At 34.9% G+C, this 27377-nt stretch overlaps 1 protein-coding gene across 3 annotated transcripts in view; it reads left to right on the top strand.

Moving 5' to 3' along the window:
• The first annotated feature begins 1536 nt into the window (after positions 1 to 1536).
• SS3 (starch synthase 3) overlaps positions 1537 to 27377 on the top strand; it is a 239001-nt gene continuing 213160 nt past the window's right edge. For all 3 annotated transcript variants that reach the window (XM_089825567.1, XM_089825568.1, XM_089825569.1), the window contains exons 1-5: positions 1537 to 1907; positions 3598 to 3667; positions 3933 to 5138; positions 11166 to 11380; positions 11628 to 11898. In XM_089825567.1, the coding sequence (XP_089681693.1) occupies positions 1779 to 1907; positions 3598 to 3667; positions 3933 to 5138; positions 11166 to 11380; positions 11628 to 11898 (1891 nt within the window). In that variant the 5' untranslated portion in view covers positions 1537 to 1778. The remainder of the gene's footprint in view (positions 1908 to 3597; positions 3668 to 3932; positions 5139 to 11165; positions 11381 to 11627; positions 11899 to 27377) is intronic.

Consider the following 27377-nt stretch of genomic DNA (forward strand, 5'->3'; position numbering starts at 1 on the left):
TAATTATATTTTATAATAGTGTTTGTAATATGTATAATTGATAAGTGTTACAATTTGTAAAATATATCATATATTATTATTAATATTTTATATTTAAACAATTTATCATTTAGTTTAAATATATTTAAAACTTAAATATATATTTTAATATTAAATTAATAATTATATTTTACATAAAAAAAATACGAAAGGAAATAACCACAAAAAAGAAATAATTCAATTCTAAAAGATATGTAAATTATTATTGAATTTTTATAAACTATGTATTAAAATTAAATAGTTATATTTTATTTCTTATTTATTACATCATATTTATTCATCAACATCAAATATATATATATTACATCTATTTTTTATTTACAAATGCACATATTAAATTATATAGATATTATTTCATAATTAAAAATTACTTAATTTTATGAAAAAATTGGAAATACAAAACATTAACTAGTAAATCTTCTCTAACTGTGTAAAATTAAACAATTAGTTTTACTTATAAAATATTTTTATATTTCAATAGATTTCATTTTTTCTTATACAAATGTGAGTTTTAATATAAAAATTAAATTCTTAGTTTCATTAATTATAATATAATGTATTTTAATTTTTCATTATAACCATGATTTTATTTTGACTATTTGTTTTATTAAGAAAAATAATTATATTTAATTCTCTCTCTCTCTCACACACACACACACACTCTCTCTTTCTCTCTCTCACACACACACACACACACACACAACTTATGTTCGTATCGCTCTATCTTACTATTTTATCTCTCTTCCTCTTCCTCCTATATATTATCTATCATTTTTTCCTCTGCATATATGTTTATGTTGTTATTGTTCTATACTACTATTTATGTCTATCTAATGATTAAAAATAGTGTGACTTCCATTTGATAATTAAGATGAGAATAATACATAGTTGGGGACTTTGGCCTCTTATTATTAGGCTTAAATGCCCAAACATACAATAATATAACATTAGAACTTAACAACAAAATATGAGTCATCCTTTCAGATCACAACTGCATTTCTAGGACGAGAATTTAACAACAAAATATGAGCCATCCTATCAGATCACAAGTGCATTTCGAGGCAAAAATTAATGCATTCACAATATTAATTTAGAACTATTTAACCTTATTCTCACTCATCTACACCTCTACAACCATTATGCGTTAGGCAAGAACTATAACGCATTGGTCTCTTGTCCTAGAATCAAATTCTTGCATTGGAACACTCCTTGGCATATATTTTACTATCACTTATATTCATTAAGCTTTATTTCGATAAAATTTATGTAAAATAGGATTCTAGACGTAGACGGGCATAGCTTGTGGGGAGGGGATAGGTAAGTGTGCGTTGAATTACAAGCGTAAAGATGATAAACGTGACCGTGGCGAATGGGGTGTTCGGATTGAGACTTCAGCAAACGCACCAAATTGTTAACCAATCATGTGATGTTGAGAGCGAATTTATTAACGTCCACTACAGCAAAATGATAAACATGAAACTCCCCTCCAAATCTCACATACACATCACCATGCAGAGGGCTTAAACTGTAACAAGCGATTTAATTACAGAGGCAGCCTCGTAAATGGAGGCGCAGCTCCCGTTGCATATACCCAAATTCTACGCGTCGTTGAGTCATTGGTTATCATTTTGAATATGTGGCCACCTTACCTTGGAAATGGTAATTGCAGGTGAGGCCGAGTGAGATTGCCTATTTCGTTGTTCCTGTGCCTCTAAAACCCACTCCAATCCGGTGGAAGGATGGCAAATTTTTCAGCGCTGCAGAAGTCGATGCAATGGAGAACCAGTGTTCATGTTTCGTCGGAGCCTTCCCGCTTCTTTTGCAACACCTCTTCCAAGTTCCACGCTTCTTTCGCTTCCTTTCCCGAGGTTCTCTTTTTAGCATTTTATTTCCCCCTTTTCTCTTTACATGCGGAATATAAAACCTTGCCTTCCATTTTGCGACTTCTGTGCTGTTGACTTCTTGTTCGAAACAAGTTTGGTTAGCAACAACGGACATTCTCACCAGCATGTATTAACTGGTTGGCTTGCCGGATTTAGCAAATTTTACAGTTAGGGATGCGCAAATATTTAGAGTGTCTACGTTTTGTATCTTTTGGAAAACAAAATATTTGAACAATATTAGACAAATTCAAAAATTGTTTTGATAGTCCTTTTATTTGAATGTTACGCAGTACAGATAGTGCTTTAATATGTCTAGAGCATCAAATTAAGGGAATCAACTGTTGTGGGCCGTAACGCTTTATATGTCCTGTAAACTTGCGGGACACAGCCAATTCTTTTCATACATGTTTGTGTTTTTGGAAATCAGTAAATTACTTGTTCGCGGGATTTCTCTGGCACTTGGTGTAGAGGTAATATACTGATCATATTTGAGTTTTATAGGGTTCGTGGTAAACCATCGGTAAACCAAATCCTTCGTGATATTTATTGGAACGACAGGGCAGAATATAATGATGAAACGACTGTACACAGAAGTTAAGAAGACAAAATTGAACTCCCTTTACCTTACCTTGACAGTTAGCTGGTGCGAATCAGCCCTCAGTATAAAATATTTTTATAGATCACTTCATTTTATTTAACTTTTACTTCTAGTCTCTGCCTCTGGGAAAAAGTCTCAGGCTCAACGAAGTTATGTCATTATATGTGTGGGTTTCAATGTGCTCTCTAGTCAAACTATACTTTTATAGAAAAGTTCAGTCATATTAGAGCCTCTCACCAGTATTTAATCGAAGTGCAACTCAAAGCCCCTTTTACTTCATCATCCCATGAAGTTGACGGGCTTTAAGAAACTCGGGTTATTTAAATGCATTTTGGTTACTTTGGGGTTCTCTTGACAGTAACACTGTTTGGTAGGGCCTTTGAGCTGCCAATACATTCTGCTGCAGCCTAATAAAGTACGCTTAACATGACGGAGAAGGGACACTGTTAATTGTTATAGGCGAAGTTCATTTTTTCAACCTTATCAACATTCCGGGTTCATTGGAAACCTCTCAAAAGGAAGACTGAAGCCAAAAAATAAGAATGAAATGGCCATTGAACGTACTTTGATACTCCTTTCGAAAAAGCTGGAGTATATGTGATTGTGTTATTTGGTTTGTGCAAATCAGCTTTGGTCAAAGTTTAATTTTGAAACTCGCAAATTGGAATGCAAGGTTCTTATAATAGGAGGTGGAGCATGCCTGAATTGTTAGCAAAGCATATTCTGTATTTGTATGTCCATATTCAGGCTTTGCGGACTATATTTCCATATATTTTTTGAGGTTGATGTTCTTTCCTAATAATGTAAGGATGATTGGTCATGCCAATCCGATAGAAAATTATAGAAAATACTATTGTTTAAGAATAAAAATGAATCTTTATAATATGTTTTGAATTTTCGATATTAGCATTCCCTCGCTATTTGAAAAGTCAGAATAGTTAAGTCTAAATTTGTGAAAGCCATTGCTCAGTACCAATTGATCTATGCCGAAGTCCATAAACAGTAACATAGGCTGTGAATTTTCCATTGACTTATTCTATCACGTAATAGTATATTGTTGCCATATATTTCTGGCAGGTTCGGAATGGTTCTCTGCAGGATGTTTCAAAGAATAACAGACTTTCCACAAGTATTGTCGCGAGTGGAGGTTAGCATGTTCTTTCACATCTTAGTAAAGTTTGAAAGCTGACTAGAAGTAGAATATGAATAGCTCAATAATTGGAATATCATAAATTGTCCTAGAACAAGCACACAGAAAAGAGCTTTACTGCATGATTATAAAAGTAATTTATTATGAATCGATCTTTTTACAACAAGATATGGTAACAGCAGAAAAATGTACTTTCATCCTTTGTTACTGCCAGTCAAATGAAAGTTTTTAGCTCACAATTTCAACAAGTTTTACCTTGCAGAGTTCAGCAGAAGGTCTCGTAAGAAATCACAGCAACCAAAGACTAAGGATGCCTTTTCAAGGGACTCTCCAGGGTCCCCTATTTCTGCTCCAGCACTGGCAAAAGATTTGCAAGATCAAGATAAGGGAAAAAAGGAACAGGGCATCAGTGATACAGACTTGGATGACGTTGACAAGACGAGTCGGGAAGCTCAACAAGTGGTGGTAACTGGTGGGAAAAGGAATCTGAAGAAGAAAAGTATAAAAGGTATTGGAAGTGGCCTTATTGAAAACAGACGATCAAAACTAGGCAGTGAGGAGTCTGAAATTGAGAAATCACAAGAAATTCGTGCCGATCAACAGGTACACATGACTCAAGATGTAACGTCTGCAATAAAGAAGAAAGAAGCCGAGCTATTGGAAAAACAGAAAATAGAGAAGGAAAAAGCTGAAGCAAGGAAAAGGGATTTGGAAAAACTCGCAAAAGAGAACTCTTCTGTTCACAATAAGATATTCTTTTATCCTGTTCCTGCAAAGTCAGGGAGTGAAATTGAAATTTACTTTAATAAAAGCATAACAGCCTTATCCAATGAACCAAAGGTTTATATAATGGGAGCTTTCAATAACTGGAAATGGAATTCTTTCACGATAGAGTTGCAGGAGAGTGAAATCAGTGGAGATTGGTGGACTTGTAAACTAAGCATACCGAAGGAGGTGTACCAAATAGATTTTGTGTTCTTCAATGGAGTTGAAGTCTATGAAAATAATGACAACAGAGATTTCTCAATAGTAGTTAAAGGGGAATTTGACAAACAATCTTTTGAAGACTTTCTGCTTGAGGAAAAACGCAGGGAGTTGGAGCGACTTTCAGCAGAGGAGGCTGAGAGGGAGAGAATGGCCGCAGAGCAACAAAGGCTGGAGAACCAAAAAGCTGCAGTGGAAGCAGATAGAGCGGAAGCAAAGAAGTTAGTGGCTGAAAGGCGAGAACAAACACGGCAAGTCTTGCAGATGGCTGTAAAATCTGTCAGTGGCTTATGGTACATTGAGCCTGATGATTTTAGAGGGGGAGACAGGGTGAAAATTTATTATAATCGAGAATCTCGTCCACTCGCTTCATCTTCAGATATTTGGATTCATGGTGGCTACAACAATTGGCAAGATGCATTGTCCATAGTTCACAAACTGGCCTATGATAATGCAGAAGATGGCGACTGGTGGTCTGCGGAGGGTATGCATGTAGTCATATTACTTTTTGTTTTTGGGGGCTTAATTCTATATGATTACTATTTTGATGTTATTTTTCAAACTTAAAAAACCACCTTCTGCACAAGCTAATACAGTGGTTTTACACTTTAAGATTCTCATCATATATTAATTTTGAAGCATTAAATATTTAGTTGTCTCATTCCTTTTTATTTTCTTGACTAATTTTTCTTGTGTTACAGAAAGGAGCTAGAAACTTGGTTTTGCATTTTTTTTCCATGATTTTGTATGCTATATGTTTCTGTTGTAAGAAATTCAATAAGTTGCACAAAATTAAGGCACCAAAGGATGTCTACCAATCAAGTTTGGGATTATAAGCTGCATAAATTGTTTGGACTACCTTTGCCTCCCGAATAATTGGAAGTCAGAGGTTTCTACAAACAAGTTCACTCTTTTGAGCAGATATTGATGTCTTATTCTGAAGTTTTATCACACATTAACTCCTTTTCCTACACCCTTCTCCATAATGATTTACTTAGTACTATCATTCCATTATATTCCTAAAATAATTGGTTGATAAATAACGTCATATCAAGGTTCGTTTGTGTTAATTCTTTGTCATCCAAATTAAATATAATCACAAACAAAGCCCTTTTCTACTAGGTAAGATAGGGACACATCTTCCTCCCTATTACCATGTTTATCATCCTTGGGACAATGAGATAGTAGGGGGTGTTCTTTATTATTGGGAAATCAGGAAATATCCTTAGGATGATGTCCATGGTGACCTCTAACTTTCTTTGGACATTTGGCCATCCTTGAGATAACTAAAGATGTTTGGGATGTCCCTCGACCGTTCTAGGAATGATTAGATATCCTTTGCCAGTACATATTTTTTTTAATAAATATATTTTGAATTGAAAAACTTTAAAAAGGTGTGTGAGCCAACCACAAGCCCTTCCTGCCTCCTTGTGTAATTCTCATCAATAGACTCATGAGTAATGACAATCTCCATCTAGACATTGGAATTCTGATCTTGAATACGTGAGATTGGTTAATGACATAGTTGTGAGACTCAAATTAAATGCAAACTTGGTAAGCTGATTTTTTGACTTGGACTCAAACTTTTTTTTTGATAGGTAATTGGCCAAAGCCTAGATTATTTATAATTCATTTTATTATTATTATTAGATTACTTATTATTATGTGCTAATCTTGAGTATATTCAAACCCAAGACCTCTGCGATGAGAGGCTCGCAATTTACCGATGCATTGTAGAATCTTGCCTGACTTGGACTCAAACTTAGTGCAGACTTGGTAAGCTGATTTTTTAACTCAGACTTGGACTCGGCAAATTGTAGAACTCAAGAACTTAGTAGATTTTCAAGGATCTAAAACTTTTTCCATGCACCCTATAACATATTAACCTTAAAATCATAGTTATAGTTGAAAAACTCGTACTTGGCAACTTATCGCCAAGGGCCCAAAAAAGGCAAAAAATCAGTAATTACTGAGCAACTTCTTGGCAACTTAAAAAATTGCTTAAATTTAATTAGTAATGCATTTTTTTGCAAAATTCGATAAGGAATGCATCTAATGAGTCAATAATGAGTAACCAAAAGATATAATTAGATATATTTAAATGCAAATGAGGTACACAATGGATTCCCATGTGGAATGTTGATGGCTATCAACCTGATAGCCTGAAACAAAGTTATAATAGAAAATTGTCTTTGTAAAACTATAAGTAAATACAAGTACAACATCAAAATAGTCTACATCTTCCTCTTCCCCTTTCAACAACTCCTTTAAAAACTATGGGAGGGGTAGGGAGTCTAGTCATAGAAGTCTGTTGTGACTGCTTCTCCTTCCTTTGCATAATTGGCTATGATTTGACCTCCATCCTGTGAAGTCCAATTGTAGTAAGGATCTTTATCGTCCAAATCAAGTGGACCAGCTGGTGTTTCTTCTACCTTCCTTATGCGCAACCAAAGGTTATATTGCACAAAGACAAGGTCATTGAGGTATTTTTACACTAACTTGTTCCTCTTCTTTGTGTGGATGGCCTGAAACAAGCTTCAACTGTACTCGTCATTGGATGAACTACAAGGCTGGCATATGATTCGGAGGGCAAGTCTTTGCGAATTTGGGACATCTCTACCCCAATTTTGCCACCAAGCATTTGCAAAATAAAATATTAAAGAGTTAGCAAGGTGAAAACATATTTTAATTTTTATTACAGAGTTTCTATAAACCTAGTTGCAACAAAGAGTGATAAAATGAATAAAATAATCAAAGAAAAAATCTGAACACTTACTCATGAATCCGATTTTACTTATAAATCCTCTTCAAATGCACTAAGAATTGATCTAAATTCTTGCAAATCACCTTTAAAAACCTTGGAAGTTTTTTTGAGCTTGGAAAACAAAATACATTTGATTAAATGCAAGATGACCTTTTTAGTTGATGCCAAATCGCATTGTACCATGCATGATAAATAGTGCACTTATCACCAATTTATCAGGGGTAAGTTCCAGCTAGTGAATATGGCAATTACTCATTGATCCAACCTTATAACGACGAGTTTGCTTATTGCTGATAAGTCGGTATTTTTTCATCCGTGGACATAGTAACATCATCAAATAGAAGCTAAATTGATCATATACACAATTTAACTAAAATCTTTTGTTGTCCCATTGTTCTAATCAAATGGATGGCCTTATATGCAATAATGATACCTTCAAGAATTGATCTCTTGTGAGTAAAACCACTCCACTCCTTCAAGATTATGGCACCCAACACACACTTTAAGTGATTTGCCACCACTTTTGAAATAACCTTATAAACCACATTGCATAACAAGATCGGTCTAAAATCTTCCAAGTTATATGTTTCTTCCATTTTGGGAATAAGGGCTATGAAAGTATAATTGAAATCTTTCAAAACAAACCCATCCTTTTGTGGTTCCTCAATCACCTTTCAAAGCTCTTGGATCACCAAATCCAATTTTGTTTGGAAAGATAAAGCTTGAAAACCATTTGGCCTAGGTGCTTGTCCCTTGCCAAATCAAAAAGAGCTTTGTGACCTAATTTCAATGACACTGGCTCCATTAAAAAAATGTTTTCCACCTTAGAAATTAGCTTTGAAATGACATCAAGAACCTCACCGTTCTCCTTTATTGAACTTGAGTCTTCACTAGACCATAAAGAGGAAAAAAAGGACAATGCTCTATAAATACATTGCACTTCAAAGACTCTCTACCCATCTAAACACTTGATAGAATACATTCTATTAATTGACTGTCTTGTCTTTACAAAACTAAGGAAAAGTTCGGTTTTGCAATCACTTTCCTTACGCCAATTCCCCTGGGACTTTTGCCTCCAGTAAATCTCTTCCCATGCTAGAACTTCTGAATATTTGGCCTGCAAATCTTTTTCTGTTAGGAAGTACACCTTATCTATTCCATCACTAATAACCTTACTATTTAGATATTCCAACTGTTCTTCGATTACCCGTTTGTTTTCAAAAATATCTTTGAAGTGAGTTGTATATCATGTTTTGAGATTGGCTTTGATAAATTGTAGTTTTTTGAAAATTTTGGAACTCTTATTCCCCCAACAAGATGGGGCATTAGCCCACCAATTAGACACTATCTTTGAAACTAAATTCTCGAAACCATACTTTTTCAAATTTAAGAGAGCATCACATAGGCACTGTATCTCTTTGCAACAAATGTGTAATATTAATCTTTACCAACTCCCAAGATTTACCTTGATCTACCGTGACAACCTTCATTGATTGGGGATGACACAACACTCCTAGTCTGCCAGAGGCCTCATTTGAACTAACAAGTATGCCATCCCAAAATCTCTATCCTTTTAATTTTGTGCTATCTTGATCTTACTTCGGCTTGGTTTCCTGTAAACAGACCACATTAAGTTTCATTTGATCAAAACACCTTTTGATCAAATGATAGTTGTCAAGGGCATTGCGACCCCTTTAGCATTCCTTGTAAGGACCTTCATTTCTGCCCGAGAGAGAAAAAGGCCTTCCCAAATCTCAATGTACTTTGACCCTTCTTATTACCTGCTATCTCTAGAAGCTTTGCGTTGGTCTAGCGTCCTCTGGACTTCTTGCCTCTCACTTTGGCATTTTTTGATTTGGATTTTTTTGGTTAATAGTCCTCCTTTGAAAGGTTTTGTCCACATTCTCCAACCCAAGGATATCATCATCTTTGGTGGAGCCCATCTTCCGCATGTTGAAGCCTTGGTAGCCTTTGTAGTAGGGGACACATGAATCTCTTTGAAAATTGGTTGATCCATACTTCCTTCCAACTCACCAGAAGTCTCTTCTTCAACAAACCTCTTAAATAATTCTTGATGCTCCAGGTCCCCAAGGGAATTTACATCCACTCCTCCAACCGAGCATTTCACTAGTCAAGAGATTGAAATTGAATTGGGCATCAATTCCACTTGTTGGATTTCTCCTGTCGCAGTAAGGATTTTTACTATTTTAAGGCTCCATATTGTCAATAGGTTGAGGGCTCAACTTCCTCTCTCCTTTTACCAATGGCTCAACCCTTTGTGTATTCTCTTCTCCTTCACTCAGACATCCCGCCAAATGATTCTTCTCTCACTTATCTGAACTTTTCTGATCTCACTTCTCCGTTCGTGACCTTTCAAAACAAAGTGAACTTGTTGAACCCTCCATCAAAAAAAAAAAAAAAAAAGTCAACTTTTCTTTCATGGCATCCTGCGCCAATCCTTTCCCTTTTTATCCATGATGCATTCAGATTCCGTATGACCCCAAGTTTTACATTTTTTATACTATTCAGTAATTTCTTTTACTTTGATCTCTTTTCACCAAATCCCTTCACTAGTCCAGATTTCAATTCCACGGGGCAGAGGCAGACGCTGTTTCCATGCAATACAAACCCAAGCATACATACTGAAATCCCTCTTTTCAATAGCTTCATGAGCTTTGATAATCTTCCCAATGTTATTCCCAATAACTTGAAGAGTATCCTCATTCTAGTATTCATAAGGAAGATTATATAGATGGGCCCATATTGGGACCTCTTGAATAGGCATTTGTTTTGGATTAAAGTTCAGAGACCAGTCCTTAATGAATAAACCGATGCCTCCCATAAGGAAAGTCCCATTGTATAAAATCCATAGTTTCTCCCGAGCGCACCCACAAATGACTCGGGAAAATCCATTAGGGGGAGTTTTGAGAACTACCTGCTTACCTCAGTTCTCGCCACACCACTTGCGGAGGCATGGATACACCAGCCATCCTCCACCCATTCCATTAAAAAGACCTTTCCTTATATAGGTTCACCAAATCCTTCCATCTTTCCGATTCTATTTGAATAGAGACAACCTGGTTGTCATTTGTTACTGGTTCTCTTTTGGGGTCTGAGATGGAGAGAAAGGGCTCTTTGGCCGTCATTATGTACCCTCAACGCTTTTAAAACTACCATTATTACCACTATAAATCTGAGCAAATCCCCACCTATTTTGAGTGCAGCCAGATTTATTCACTTGGCTTGTCCTAGAGTCCACAAGGTTTAATTTTGCGCAATGGAAAAATTAATATCTTTTGAAAACGGACTGAATATTTAATTACATGAAAGTTTAAGGAAGACATTTAAATTGACCAAAAATAATAGCAAAAAAATGCTAATCTATTAATTAGAAGGTGCTAGGTAAAAATAGGAACAAACGAACTAGGTTATCATATAGACTTTAGTGTGTTCTCTTTGTGCTGTCATCTAGTTCTCAGTTATGGTTTATTATTATAAGCGCATTTCATGCATTTAAATTCTAAATAATGTTCTTGGGTAGGACATACTGTAAAAATTTGCAACCAAGCAACTGCTTGTATATTGGAGAATATAGTTTTCTATCTAGCATCTGAAGTGGCTTTTTTTGTAAATATCTATTATGTTTTTGGAAAAGTAGGATTAGAATTTTACGTAAATAGAGTTTATTGTGAAAAACAAAAATGAACTTTTTAAGCAAAACTAACTGTTTAATTTGGACATATGCAGTGGAGGTCCCAAAGCGAGCATTTATTCTTAATTGGGTCTTTGCTGACGGACCTCCAGGGAATGCTAAGGTGTATGACAATAATAATTATCAAGATTTTCACGCCACTGTACCAAAATCTATCCCTGAAGAACTCTTTTGGGCTGAAGAAGAGAACTTTCTTTTTTTGAAGCTTCAGCAGGAGAGACAAAAAATTGAGGATGCAGCTCGTAGAAAGGTTCATCCTGAAAATTAAAAAAAATAATGCTTCAATTGATAACATAGCATGTATAAATTATATTCAGGAAATGTAGTTAGGTGATGCTTTTAAATTTTCTACTGCTCTATTTCAATATTTGCATGGCAACGAAGGCATCGGGAACTCTAATGTCATTCCTATTTGATTTGAAGATAACATGTCGCTTGCACATTTTAACTTTGTTTCATAAATCTACATACGGACTTAAAATCAGTTCAAACTGCAGGCTGAGAAAATGCAACAATTAAAAGCTGAAATGAAGCAGAAAACAAAAAAACGGTTCCTGGATTCTCAAAAACACATATTCTACACAGAACCTATGGAAGTTCAAGCTGGGAAGTCTGTTACAGTCTTATACAATCCATCAAATACTGTTTTGAATGGTAAAGCTGAAGTATGGATTCGGTGCTCTTTCAATCGCTGGACACATCGACTTGGGCCTCTTCAGCCTCAGAAAATGGTCTCTGTTGATAACAGCTCCCATCTGAAAGCAAATGGTTGGTTTATTACTTTATATGTATTTCTGATTTAAAAGCCATGCAAAAGTGATGTTGAAACTCTTGGCTCATGAGATTTAAACGAAAGCTTTTAGTCTTAGAATTCTAATTATGAAGATTTGAAATTTACTGCAAGTGTAAAGTTTAAGCAGAGAATGCATAATCAGTGTATGCTGCCAAGTAGAAGAAACATTACATTTGGGATTCATGTAGGACAGGTCACAGCTGACTTTTAACTAATGAACAAGGTTCTTTTCTTCAAGCTGTTTTCAGAATGCGTGAAGGAACAACTTGGTACAGGGAACTGCTCAAATTGTTTTACCTCAGAATATTAAATTATTGTATTCCAAGGGTTGATGCATGATCAAAATTAAAATGTCATTATAGAATTATTCTCATGGTTGTCAAAGTCAGTAGTGACTTCATTGTGATCTTCCTCATATGTCAATCTATTATTATGCAAAATACAATACACAAATATAGTCTTTATGTTGAGAAAAATTTAGGCTATAAGAGTAATTTTAAAATTTCCTCTTGTAGCAATAAGACGTGTTGGGATAGTATTAAAAAAACTGATTGTTGGTTCCCAGCTACATGTCCCTGCATTTTAAAAAATGGATGACCTGGAGGACTTGGGTTCATCACATCTGCATTGATTATTCTGGAGAGCAGGAAGATCTAGGTACTAACAATAGTGGGTCTCCTCTCCACACTTAAGTTTTTTCTAGGCTTTCTGGGGCGTCCCTAATGTTCAACAAAGAATCTGCAAGTAAATTGGACCTTCTCACTGTCAGGATTCCTCATTTACTGTCACCAACATGCCCGTGAACCAGTTTTTTCTAGGCTTTCTGGGGCGTCCCTAATGTTCAACAAAGAATCTGCAAGTAAATTGGACCTTCTCACTGTCAGGATTCCTAATTTACTGTCACCAACATGCCTGTGAACCAATTTACCTTGTATTTGCTGTCAAAACCTTAATTCAGCAGAATGGAAGATTTCTAACATCACCTAAGTCATAATAGAAACCAAAAGATTTGTCAATGAATATATTCATAAATACAAGGTACCTATGCAAGATGCAGATTTACTTACTAAATTATAATTTGTTAAAGAAGATTATAATTTGTTAAAGTAGATTAACTGCTCAGTTACATTGAAACCCTTAGTAAGCAGGGAAGAGAATATTAAGATAATATCTTATACTTTCTATAACGGTCAACTACTTGTCTGTAGTCCGTCTTTCAGTCTAGATAGGAATGTTTCCTATCCCGTCTCTTTTTTCTTCAGTCCAGATAGGAATGTTTCCTATCCTGTCTCTAGTTTTGTTTCTAATTCCGTCTTTAGTTTACGTTGTTTTTTTTAGAAACAACGTCCTTGTAATTCTTTATAAGGAACACATTTGTTCCTCTGTTTATTAATGAATCATCCGGAAATCCGTTAATCTGCCAACTCTTCTTGAATCTTGTAACATGGTATCAGAGCTATTACTTAAATTTTTTCGAAAAAATTTATAATTTCTTCGTGAAATTATTTGTTTAAATTTTTTCAAAATTATTTCTGTTGAATTTCTCTAAAACCCGCTTAGGGTTTTCGGCCTAGAGAAATTCTTGAACTCGGGTCTGCCTGTGTTTGTTCAACACACTCTAGCCCCATTCGTCCATGCACATCGATCCTTGAAAAAAAATCTGCCATTTTTATCAAGAAATTTGAAGTTTTTTCAAGCCTTTTTCAGCCAGGGCCTTTTTTTTCGAAACCCTAATTTTTGGCGTCGAAAAAATATTTTGTTTGCAGATTTTTGGTGGGTTTTTTGAGAACTCAACTGGGTTGTCATCCGTTTTTTCTGGGTGCCTAGATTTTTGTGCCTTGATTTTCGAGCCAGCGGATCTAGAAAACGACAGGAGATTCCTTCTGGGTTTTTCGAGCTCTCTTCTGGGTCATTCTTTGATTCTTCTGGGTCTTTCGTATTTTTGCCTCGAAGAACGTGCCTTCACAGATTTTCACAGTTTTTCATTGAAAAACATGCCATGGCATCTCTGACAAATATTCTGCTCGAACATAATTCCAAATTCAATGGTCGCAATTATGGAACCTGGAAGCAGCGCATCATTGCAATCTTCGAATATCGAAACACCGATCAACTTGTTCTGGGTGTTAGGCAGCGTCCGACTTCTCCGAGTCCTGATCAAGGCGAAGCTGCATATTTCGCTTTCTGAATCTGTTTCTGTTTTTTATAGGTTTGTTGATTTTCTCCTCAAAAATCATTTCAAGTTGTCTGTAATACGCAAGGTTGCGTGAGATTCTGGGTTTGTTGATTTTCTCCTCAAAAATCATTTCAAGTTGTCTGTAATACGCAAGGTTGTGTGAGATTCTGGGTTTGTTGATTTTCTCCTCAAAAATCATTTCAAGTTGTCTGTAATACGCAAGGTTGTGTGAGATTCTGGGTTTTACCCTTTTTTCCACAAAAACGAAGTTTTGTAATTGCAATCTATTTTGAGTCATAGCACTCTTCTGGCAAAGCTTCTTGATTTCAACATTCTGTAGATCCAAGGAGGGTCTCAATTATCCCAGAATGTTTTGACATTCGTACGTTGACCATTAAGGGAGGGTATTAAGATAATATCTTATACTTTCAATAACGGTCAACTACTTGTCTGTAGTCCGTCATTTAGTCTAGATAGGAATGTTTCCTATCCCGTCTCTTTTTTCTCCAGTCCAGATAGGAATGTTTCCTATCCTGTCTCTAGTTTTGTTTCTAATTCTGTCTTCAGTCTACGTTGTTTTTTTTAGAAACAACGTCCTTGTAATTCTTTATAAGGAACACATTTGTTCCTCTGTTTATTAATGAATCATCCAGAAATCCGTTAATCTGCCAACTCTTCTTGAATCTTGTAACAGAGAACATGTCATCAAAGTTTGGATTAATTTGGTACTTGGCAGACAGACACAGAGATCCACTTGGCAGAGTATTATTGAAGTCGCAAGATGATCAAGAAGATTTACTACTAATATTAGGCATCACAATACATTGGATCTGTCAGGGATCTAAATTTTGGGAAGAAATTTAGAGCCCCATATAAGTTAAAAATCTTATTTGCAGCACTTGGAATCCTATGCCAAATGAGCAAAATCTTCATGTCATCATGATTGTCACTAATAAATAAATGTGTTCACTCATTTTGTACCTCCTACAGTGAGTTCAGAAGTACTATACCATATGCTGAGCACTTGGTGAAGTGTAGACTAACTTTGACTATGAAAATGCCATATTCAGAATTTAAAAATAGCTTCAGTTGCTTAACTAGTGTGCTGCTGTAGTACACCCATCCAATATGTAGCGTCTTATAACTGATTATAATACAAGCAAACTGCTAATTTTAAGATGATATACTCAGTGACCTCCATATTCCAAATTTTGTTTCAAGTCAACAAATGGATAATCCTGTAGGCAGTGCAGCTGCTTTGTGTGTAATGGGGTTTGATCCCCATTCCACTAGCCTTGCACATCAGCACTGGACGGGAAATTTGCAGCACGGGGAACTGTAACAGTCAGATATTGCTCAAATGTTGGAACAATCACAATATGGGATGAATGTTAATCAGTACAATGATCAAGGCAGCAGAGCTTTTCATCCATCTGTATCTACAGCCAGTCTCAGGGAGTTGAATTCTGAACAGCTTTCTCATCAAAATGTGTTGTCATTTGAGCAACAGTACGGTTGTCAACAGAGGATGCCTTGTGAGCAGGTATCTCGGTCAATTCATCATCAGGAAATGTCCAGTGCATATCCTGATATATTTCAAGGAGATCACAGGGTAATGCTTCTTCATGGTGCATGCAAAGGGATTTGTTACAAAGGCTTTGAAAAGCTTTTTGCAGTTGGCTGGTACATAGCCAAATCGCACAACCTTCACCAATTTCTTTCAGCCTAAATGGGAGCATTGGAATAGTTTATAAATGTCCATCGTGGCATAATAGGAGAAGATATTAATATATTATCATATTTAGAAATGTTCAAGGATGCATTCATACAAACTGTGAAATTGCAGAGAGGCCACCTATGATGTGTTTGAGAGAATTTCTCGAAGTGGCTTCGTAGAATACAATGAGCAATTCCAGAGATTTGCCTTTAAGGATCCCAAATCATCACCATTGCATGTGCTATAATGGAAGACTGCCATTCAAACATATTTATGGTGAAGTTTGAAATTATATATGAGCATATCATAGCATATTCTAATTCAAACAGGACATATGTAAACCATAAAACAAGATGAAAGGTCTTCACGATAAATGCAATGATGGCGAAAGTTAATATATACAAGTTTTGATGAACACACAGGCAACACTTATGAAAACAAACAAGTGCACCCATGATTTAGCACAAAGGCAATGTTGAAATATATAAAATGACAGAGTATGGGGTTCAAAACTCATTACAAACTGCAAATTGAAACTGCTGTAATATTAAGGAGATATGAATTGAGGAAGCTTGTTCTGCAATCACAAAGTATTTTATGAATCAACAAAAGTTTGATTAGTGTTCAGATGGAAATCATTCCCCTTTCTATGCGATGTTATGTTCGAAGATGACTAATATTAGCTGTTTTACGAGATGCTCCAAATTTTACGCCAGGTTGACCAAGACCAGAACACCATCTTCCCTGGCAGTGGTATATAGCGTATTTAAAATGGAGAGTGCAAAGCTACACATGTGTTCGCAGATTCCAGTCTATTGTGCAGCTCATTTCCAAAACGCAAATGACTATTGTTTGGAAATTGCAAATACAAGTCGAGGATAACGATTGTGGTTAAAAAGAAGATGCAACGATTGAATGATCAAGAAATATAATTAATATTAATTATTATTGAAGGAAGTTAGATTTATTTCTGAAGCGATATAACTTTTGAATTTGAAAGGTAAGATCTTTCAAATAAGGAAGATATAAATAAAGTAAGAAGAGAAGCAATAAGACATATTTGGAAAAGAAATATTATAAGTAGCATCAAAGAGATATTAAAATTTTGATAGAAGGAATAAGGATGAGGATGCACGACTTCGTAAATATAATTTCAAATATTATATTTTAATAAAAAATAAAAGCCTTTTTTGTTTTTGTTTATTTAAAAGGCAAAGATTAAAATTACAATTTGGATTTGTCCCTTATGATTAATAAAAAAACTATTAAATTATTTCCAGCAAAGCTCATCTATTAGATATGTCATCGCACTTTTTGTTCGACAATCAGGGATATTGTGAAATAAATAGGTGTTTCCTTGATTCTGTCTAATGGGACTTCCAGCCGGAGAAGTCAAATTTCTTTTGGACTAATGGAGAATTGTGTATAAGATTTGTCTTTTCTAGAGCACATGAGTAATTGATGATATATGAAAATATATTGTCTTATAAAGTTGTACATAATAATCCTTGTTGTAGTTGACTCTATTGTCTGGATAAGCAAACACACTGGTCTTTTGAAATCATTGAAATATAGTTATTGGATTTATGGTTGAACTCAGAAATCTATATACTTTTTGCAAGCATCTAATCTATTATTGATAACCTTACATAAATACTCAACCATTTCAAGCAATCACATAACTTTATATCGAGTTTGAGGATTTTATCAGCTTGAAGAACTCACTAAATCTAAATTCGCTATATAAGAGCTTTGAACCAGGTGAATTAGGTTTAAGGTGAAGATTTGACTGCCTAGGTGTAGCGAAGCCTGAAGTACAGGGGAATTTGGATTATTCCCATTCGTTGGCCAGAATTGATTGGGCGATCCTATTGGAGAGTCGACAAAGCTCTTGGATTTCCAATCTGTGGTTTTGGGAACCAACAAATTGGTGACTTTGCTGGGGAGAGTTGCTCAAGATATGTTGTGAAGTTACCTAAAAATTCAGATTTTACAGATCAGAATCAGGAGGCAGTTGTATCAATTTGTTTGGAAGTGTACTCTGCTAGAAGCAAGAACCCAAAAGATCAACAAATCAATATATTCCTCGAAAGAGGTGGCGTCTCTATTCAATTAAATTTTAGTTGGTAGCTCTGCTAAGGGAGAATACTCTAAAGGAAATGATTTGAGAAAGAAGAGATCTTGTACTATTGAGAATGTGTACTATGAACAGGAAGAGGATCTATGTTACACCATGGAGGAAGCGCACACACATCCCTTAGACGAATTTTTCAATTTGGAAAGATATGAAGGTGAATCTACAACACATTTTTTCATAAGGATAGTGAATATTTATCGGGAAATGCCTTCAAGCATCATGCCTCCACTCAAGGAATTCATAAGAAAATCTCGTGAGTTGGAAATCTCACTAGCCGACCTTGACTTGAAGTTTCTTTTTCAGATATTAGAAGAAAATAATGAAAATAGAGAAGAGGAGGCTCATGATCAAATTGAACAAAGCCTTGTGCTTGATGGCAATCTCAGTGATGACGAAGAAGATCCAAATTACATATATTCTTTGAATGCATTTTTGAACTTGGAAAAATATGAAGAAGAATCCGTAGTACAATTCTTTATAAGGATGTTTAATGTTCATCAAGAAATACCTTTGGAATGCAGACCTCCATCCTCTTATCTTTTCAATAGGAATGCATGAATTAGGTCTCTTATATGCTCATTAGTTCCTTATTTTTCTCAAACATATAGATGATGAATTGATTGCAGAAAAGAATGAATGCAAGACTGAAGTAATATATGAGTCAAGAGAGGTTTCAGAATTGAATGGAGAATGAGTCAAGAGAGGTTTCAAATTTGAATGGAGAAGACTTCTTTGGACAGTCTGAGGAAAGATCTATCCATGATGATGCTTGTATGACATCAAATATCAATGAATATGAAAATGGGGAAGAGGATCCTCTCAGCGTGGAAGAGATTTCAGCCTTGTTAGACATAGAATATCATAAACATATTGAGAAAAACGGTCCAATTTTTTTCTCAATCCACCACAATAAACAAGTTGATGGATCAACACATATTTAGGGGGTGCTAGATAAAACAGATGATGATTCTTAAAGGATATACCATTTTCTAATATTTTATATAATGGAACACCTGGTCTAGTTGAAAGCTCTCATGAAGGTATGCCTGAATTCTCTATGTTTCTGAATCCATTGTTTGAAGAGGAAGCAGAAGGAGGTATACTTGAGTTCTCTATGTTCTTGAATCCATTATGTGAGTTAGATTTTCTATGCAATCAAGTTCATCAGTATCATGATGAAGATAGTAGACCTAGTGATGGTTCTAAAGATGATGAAACTCAAGATACATGTGGAGAAGTGTATTCAAATGGTGAAACATCTTTCGGTCCATCTTATGTGCGGGAAGTGCATTAAATATATGAAGATAAGATGAAATCGTATGAGGATAGTTATGAAAATCTTCCAAGTGTCTTATCTAATTAGATCCTTGATGAAAGAGAAGGGATACTTCCTGAATTTGAGTTATCTTCAAAACCTTTTTGTGAGAAGAAAAAATAGCTGGAGTATAGAGATGGGGCGGATTGTATGCAAGACAATCAAGCAAAAGAGACTTGTTCTAATGCTCTTATAACTAGTCGAATGCATGACTCTAGAAATCCTTCTTTCAGCAAAGATTGCAATGCACCTAATGACCTCTCAAATGCTAAACAAAACTTAAGACACCAAAGATGAGATTGATGAAGCAAAAACATAGAAGCATACCATGACTAGAAGGAGGAAGTTGTTGCATAATCAGTATTAGGTATTTGATAGAGGAAAGAATTAATGTTCACTTTGGGGGGTCGGGGGGCCACTGAATTTCAGTTTGCATCAGGTTATATATGGTTTTCTTCTCGAGAGATAGCTGGATACTCATTATGCCTGAAAGAGGCATATGTCCCCAACAAGAGCCACAGTTGGGGCTCTAAATTTTGGAAAAAAACTTAAGAGCCCATACAAGTAAAAATCTTATTTGCAGTCCTCGGAATCCTATACCAAATGAGGAAAATCTTCATGTCATCATGATTGCCACTAATAAATAAATGTGTTAATTCGTTTTGAACCTCCTATAGTGCGTTCAAAAGTGTAATACCATATGTTGAGCACTTGGTCAAGTATAGACTAACTTTGACTATGAAAATGCCATATTCAGAATTTAAAAACAACTTCAGTTGCTTAACTAGTGTGCTGCTGTAGTATACCCATCCAATATGTAGCGTCTTATAACTGATTATAATACAAGCAAACTGCTAATTTTAAGAGGATATACTCAGTGACCATATTCCAAATTTTGTTTCAAGTCAACAAATGGATAATCCTATAGTCAGTGCAGCTTCTTTGTGTGTAATGGGGTTTGATCCCCATTCCACTAGCCTTGCACGTCGGCACTGGATGAGAAATCTGCAACACGAGGAAGTGTAACCAGCATTTATTGCTCAAATGTTGGAACAATCACAATATGGGATGAATGTTAATCATTACAATGATCAAGAAAACAAAGCTTTTCATCCATTTGTATCTACAACCAGTCTCTTGGAGTTGAATTCTAAACAACTTTCTCATCCAAATGTGTTGTCATATGAGAAACAATACGGTTGTTGACAAGGAATGCCTCGTGAGTAGGCATCTCAGTCAATTCATCATTAGGAAATGTCTAGTGCATATCCTGATATATTTTAAGGAGATCACAGGGCAATGCTTCTTCATAGTGCATGCAAAGGGATTTGTTAAAAAACCTTTGATTTTTTTTTTGTAGTTGGTTAGTACATAGCCAAATCACTTAACCTTCACCAATTTCTTCAGCCTAAATGAGAGCATTGGAACAATTTATAAATGTCCATGACGTAATAGAATATATTAATATATTATCATATTTAGAAATGTTCAAGGATGCGTGCATACAAAATGTGAAATTTTAGAGAGGCCGTCTATGATGTGTTTGAGAGAATTTCTCAAAGTGGCTTAGTGGAATACAATGAACAATTCCAAAGATTTGCCCTGATGGTCCCAAATCATCATCATCATTGCATGTGCCAAAATGGAAGATTGCCATTCAAACATATTTGTGGTGAAGTTTGAAATTATATATGAGCATATTCATAACATATTCTAATTGAAATAGAACATATATAAACCATAAAACAAGATGAAAGGTCTTCACGATAAATGCAATGACGACAAAAGTCAATATATAAAAGTTTCGATGAACACACATGCAACACTTATGAAAACAAACAAATACACTTGCGATTTAGCACAAAGGCAATGTTGAAATATATAAAAATGACAGAGTACGGGGTTCAAAATTCATTACAAATTGCAAATTGAAACTGCCGTAATATTAAGGGGATATGAATTGAGGAAGCCGGTTCTGCAATGACAACGCATTTTATGAAAAAATAGAGGTTTGATTAGTATTGATTTGTCTATGGATGAAGCCATGCCCAGGTGGAATTCATTCCCCTTTCTATGCGATGTTGTGTTCGAAGAGACTAGTATCAATTGTTTTACATGATACTCCAAATTTTACGGAGGGTTGACCAAGACGAGAACATCATCTTCCGTGGTGGTAGATTCAAGTCTATTCGCAACCCATTTCGAAACGCAAATGCCTATCATTTGGAAACTGCAAATACAAGTCGAGGATAACAAGTGTAGATAAAAAGAAGATGCAATGATTGAATGGTCAAAATTTAATCAATATTAATTATTATTGAAGGAAGTTAGATTTATTTTTGAAGAGATATAACTTTTGAATTTGAGAAGTTAGATCTTTCAAATAAAGAAGATATAAATAAAGTAAGAAGAGAAGCAATAAGACATATTTGTTAAAGAAATATTATCAGGAGCAATAGAGAGGTATTAAAATTTTGCCAGGAGGAATAAGGATGAGGATGCATGACTTTGTAAATATAATTTCAAATATTATATTTTAATGATAAGTAAAAGCCTTTTTTGTCTTTGTTTATTTAAAGGGAAAAGAGATTAAAATTACAATTTGGATTCGTCCCTTATGATTAATTAAAAGATTATTAAATTATTTCTAGTAAAGCTCATGTATTAGAGATGTCATTTCATTTTTTTGTTTGACAATAAGGGATATTGTGAAATAAACAGGTGTTTCATTGTCTCTATCTAATTGGATTTCCAGCCAGAGAAGTTCAATTCCTTTTGGACTAACAAAGAATTGCATATAACATTTGTCTTTTCTAGAGCACATGAGTAATTGATGATATATTAAAATATATTGTTTTATAAAGTTGCACGTATTAATGCTTCTTGTAGTTGACTTTGTTACCTGGATAAGTAGAGGCACTGGTCTTTTGAAATCATTGAAATATAGTTATTGGATTTATAGTTCAAGTTAGAAATCTATATACTTCCTTCTTGCAAGCATCTAATCTATTATTGATAACCTTACATAAACATTCAACCATTTCAAGCAATCACATAACTTTATATCGATCGAGTTTGAGGATTTTGCTCATCTGAAGAATTCACTAAATCTGAATTCGCTACATAAAAGCTTTGAACCAGGTGAACACGTATAAGGTGAAGGTTTACCCGCCTAGGTGTAGTGAAGCTTGAAGTGTAAGGGAATTTGGATTATTCCCGTTCATTGGCCATAATTGATTGGGCGATCCTATTGGAGAATTAGCAAAGCTCTTGAATTTCCAATTTGTGGTTTTGGGAACCAGCAGGATCTTCGTGAATTCAAAATGAAAATTACTAACATTTACATTAATCTTATTTTCATTTAAAAAGATTCAATCAACTATGTCAACCCTTGCATTGATCTTAGCATATGATGATGTAGACCACTTCTCACTGATAAATATGTGCTTCAAAGTAGCGTTTCATTAAAGCACAAATTGCAATGTGATAAAGTTTGTTGCAAAGTGGGTTATTCTAGGACGAGCCAACTCTTTGTTCATATATTTTCTTAGTAGGTTGAGTACCCAAGATCTGCACATGATTTGATATATAGGATATTGCTAAGATCCTCTAATACGAGGTCACGACAATGAGCAACACAAGGAATCTACAATAAGGATGGGTCCTTATCCATGAGAAATCGATGTGAAACATGATTTTCTGCATTATTTGTAACTATTTTTATAACATTTTTCTCACACACCTTAGCGAGGACCCTTACCAAATTTCACAAAGGAATTTAACATTATTTGTATTCTTGAAGCATTAATAGATTTTAGGAAAACTGTGCCACATGCGAAAGGAACAATGAAATTTTAAATGCTAATGTTGTTCAGTAAGGTAAAATTTGAAGGTCATAAATCAGAAAATCAATTGGTTTAAGTACAAGCACATGAGGAAGGAACAATAAAATTTAGTAATGTTCAATCTCTTCCATGTATCCACCCAGTGGTCATGATGGTGCAATCATTCTTTCATGTTTCACATTGTTCATTAATTGTGCCATTCATATCAACTACCTTTAGGAGCAAAATTGAAGCCTTTCAGCTCCTCATCATTAGTGGATTTGTACCTCACCCTATGAACATTACTGTCATCTATCATATGTTGCCAATAAGTAGACTTGGAACAAACAAATAAAAAAAATAGTACTAGAAAAATGAGAGTTTAAAATTTTGATCTTTCGAATACAAACCCCTAAATTCAAAAATTCAAAAAATAGAGAAATCAAATAATATATAGTTTAAACTAAAAACAATAATTAATTTACTTGGTGACATGAATGAAATGGCACAACAAATCCAGAAAGTCTCCAAATGTACTCCTTGCCACATCAGGTTTGTCCTTCCAATCCATTGTCTCAAGCGATGGTTGGGAACTTGGAATAGTTCATGGCATGATATATGAATCTAATTTATACCCTCAAACTCTAGGCCCCACACTAGCATGACCTCTACCACTCAAAGATCTAGGAAATGAATGAACTGAAGGAAAAAATTCTCTGCTGCCATTTTAGTTTCTAGCATTCTTTTGAAGTTTTTTTGTTTTGGTTCTGAAAGGTCTTTAACTGAATTTATAATTCCAGGTACAACTTCAAGAGGTGCATTTGGGGACACTTTAGCATCTCATTATGGGGACACTTTAGCACTACCTCTACCACTCAAAGATCTACAAAATGAAGGAATTGAAGGAAAAAAGTCTTGTGCTGCCATTTTAGTTTCTTGCCTTTCTAAAAAAGTTTTTCTTTTGTTTCTGAAAGGTCTTTAATCGACTTTGCACTTCACATACAACTTCACGAGGTGCATCTAATGACACTTCAGCATCTCATCATGGTATTCGAATTAATTAATGTTCCTCCAAGCTTTTTTGTTTTACAATGTACACAACTTTTCTCCTCTCATTTTGCTCTAGGATGGCATCTTTTCAAAGAGGATCTCTTATGATTGGGTGAACATTAGAACAGTTTACAAAAATAAAAATATGTTGAGATAAAAATAAGTAATTTAATATTTATGATTTAGTTAAATTAAGATGATAAACCAAGAAAAAAATAAAACTAATTATCATGCTGAGTCATAAAATAGGAAAAAAATAAAATAAAAATATAATTGGGTTTGCTCATGAAAAATTATTGCCAGTTTTTTTTTAATAATGGATCTTCTAAAAAAGGCAAATGCAAACGCGGAAGACAAATGAAATTGAGAAAAAATGATAACAACAAAAAAACTCAAAATAGAAAATTAAATTACCTTTTCAAACTTGTGATGGATGGTGGGCTGCTCCAAATTAATTATAGACTCTCTTAAATGCTCAATAGGATCCTTTAGATGCATCAAGGGCTTCTCCAAACTTGCCCAAATTTAGATCGATCACTAATTCTTGCTCAACTTGCTGTTGTTTTTTCTTCAATGGAATGTAATTTTGGCTCCAATGCTTGTTTCTCCTTCTCCTTGTGCTTGCAAATGGAATGAATGTGCTTTTAGAATGTAGAATCAAGAGATTTGGTTTGATGTTTTTTATTGGATATTTTTTAAGTTACCGGTTTGAGTTCGGTTCCAAATTTGTAGTTTGAGAACTGGTTCGCAAGTTCGTCAAAATTTTGGAAAGGGGTTTGGGTTCATTTGGGATCATTAGTTCAAAAACATATATATATATATATATATATATATATATATATATATATATATATATATGAAGCACAAGTTAAAATTAGAATGTAGCATAGTAGCATAAACACATTTAGACAAAAAAATAGAAAAGAATGTAGCATAGTAGCATAAATAGAGTTCAACAACATAAACACCATAAACTTGTAATCATAGTGATCATACCATCATATAGTTCAAGTAACAAGTTCAACATCAAAGATTTAAAACATTAAAAATAAATCACGACATCAAGTTCAAGTATCATTGTTTCACGTTCATTATTCAACTAATGGAATAAAAAACTATTAATATTTTAAGTTCTGTAATCTTCATGTTCTTCTCATATTCAACTTCTTTCTCTTCTTTTTTTCCGACATTAGTTGACTCAGCAATAGAGCTAAGGTCAATGGGATCAGCAGCAGCAACAACAAGGGTATTGGCATCAAATTCTTCAAAATCATCTAGTGTAAGCCGAGCAGTGGAAGCATCTGTGTTCATAACCTCTGCACCTACATCCCACTTCTTTGTGTTCTTTACTCTTGTGTGAAACAAGGCGCAAGTTGTATTGCATAAATACCAGGTTCTCTTCTTTTTTTGATTGCAACCTATTGTGCTTCATCGAGTGTATGAAAGAATAGGTGCTCCAATTTATTTTTGATGCAAAAGAACTAGCAACCTATGATGACAACACACGATAAACAATTAAAAACGAATTAATTCAATCTTATAAATTTTTAAAAATTACTTTCTAGTCATGATTCTTTTCAGGATAAAATGAGCTAATTTTTTAAAAATAAAACTTACTTGTGATATAACTTTGATTGCAAGAGGCTGCAATGTTCAAAATCTTTGGCCATGGAGGTATCACCAGCTAGGAGCATCCTTCTTGAACCGATAATGAAGAGCATCGTTACTTAGACCTCTAGCATTCACAAACTCTATGAACTCATCCGTGATTACATCTCTCATATCATCATTACGAAAGAGTCTTCTTAATGCTGCGTGGTACTTGTCAAACACTTCTATATCTCTATAGGGTGGCAATTGTCCTAGTAGATTATTATATTGAGAGCTATAGTATTTGGGCATCAAGGCATAAGCAAGCAAATGTAGCGGAGTGGTCATTTTGTTCCATCTTTCAACAATAATTTCTTGCAATTGTTTGAAGAAGGTCTCTTGTGGATCTTGCTCCTTGTCATTTATAATTTGCTTGATCTTCTCAAGCATTGAATCTATGCCATTATAGATCTCTCCAAGGAAAGGCCTATTCATGTTAGTGTACCTAAGCATGCTCATAATGGGCTCAGTGAACTTAAGGAGATATTCCACACATTCCCACCATGAGTCATCCAATACCCTTTTCTTTATTTTGTTTGCCCAATCAGTGTTCCTTTACTTCCATGCACCCCAATTGTGGCTGGTTGCCATACCTTGTAGTACCTCTTTCACTTGCACAAGTCGTCTCAAGACGATTATATTTGATGCAAAACGGGTCTCAGTAACCTATGACATAAATTAGAGTAAAAAAACAATTGTTAGATACATATTTTAGAAAAACATATACATTGTACAAGCAAAATATGAAAAATAAAAAATTGTCAAATATTAAAAATAAAATTACTAACTTGAGTTCAAGTTCATTTACCTTCAGTAGCTGAAATTTTGAGTTGGTTCTAAAAAGGGATTGAGGCATGTGGTGGTTTGTGACAAACATTTACTCGTCCTCAGCCTCTTCATAAACAGTTTTGATCTACTCAATTTGGTTCCCAATCTTTTGTACATAAGAGTGAGTGAATGGGACTGTACAAAGTGTCCAAAAGATATGTTGATATTGCTCTTCAACCAACAAATCAGCAGCTCTACCATTCTATACATTGTCCATTATGACTTGGACAACGTTTCTAACACCCACTTGTTCAATGGCCTCAACTAGCATATTAGCAATAAATGGCCCATCTTTTACTTGGCCTTCACAATCCACCGCTTTCAGAAACATTGGTTCTTTAGAGGACACCGCAAGAACATTGATCAAGGGATGGTTCCTGGAATCCTTCCACCCATCTGAAGCAATTGTCGCCCTTATCTCAACCCATGAATCCTTTATGGGCTTCAATTGATCTTCAATCAGTTGGACCTCTTGATCCAACAAGGTGGTGCGAACTTTCTCAAACTCAGGCCCACAATACCCTCCTGGAGCTTCATTGGCAACCCTCAACATGTCCTTCCAAAATGGAGCACGGACATTATTAAAGGACAACCCATTTGCATACATGCATCTTCCCACCTTAATGTCAACAATCTCCTGGCTCTTATTTTGAAAGGTAGTTTCTAGTAGTCCCTTTTTTTGTGTGTAAGGGGTACAGTTTCAGTCTTAGTGTCTACTCTAGTACTAAAAAAGGGGTGGTCTTGTACCATAACATTT

This window comes from Cupressus sempervirens, chromosome 4, assembly GCF_028749045.1.
Source record: "Cupressus sempervirens isolate cs-2001-9-10 chromosome 4, ASM2874904v1, whole genome shotgun sequence".
NCBI lineage: Eukaryota > Viridiplantae > Streptophyta > Pinopsida > Cupressales > Cupressaceae > Cupressus > Cupressus sempervirens.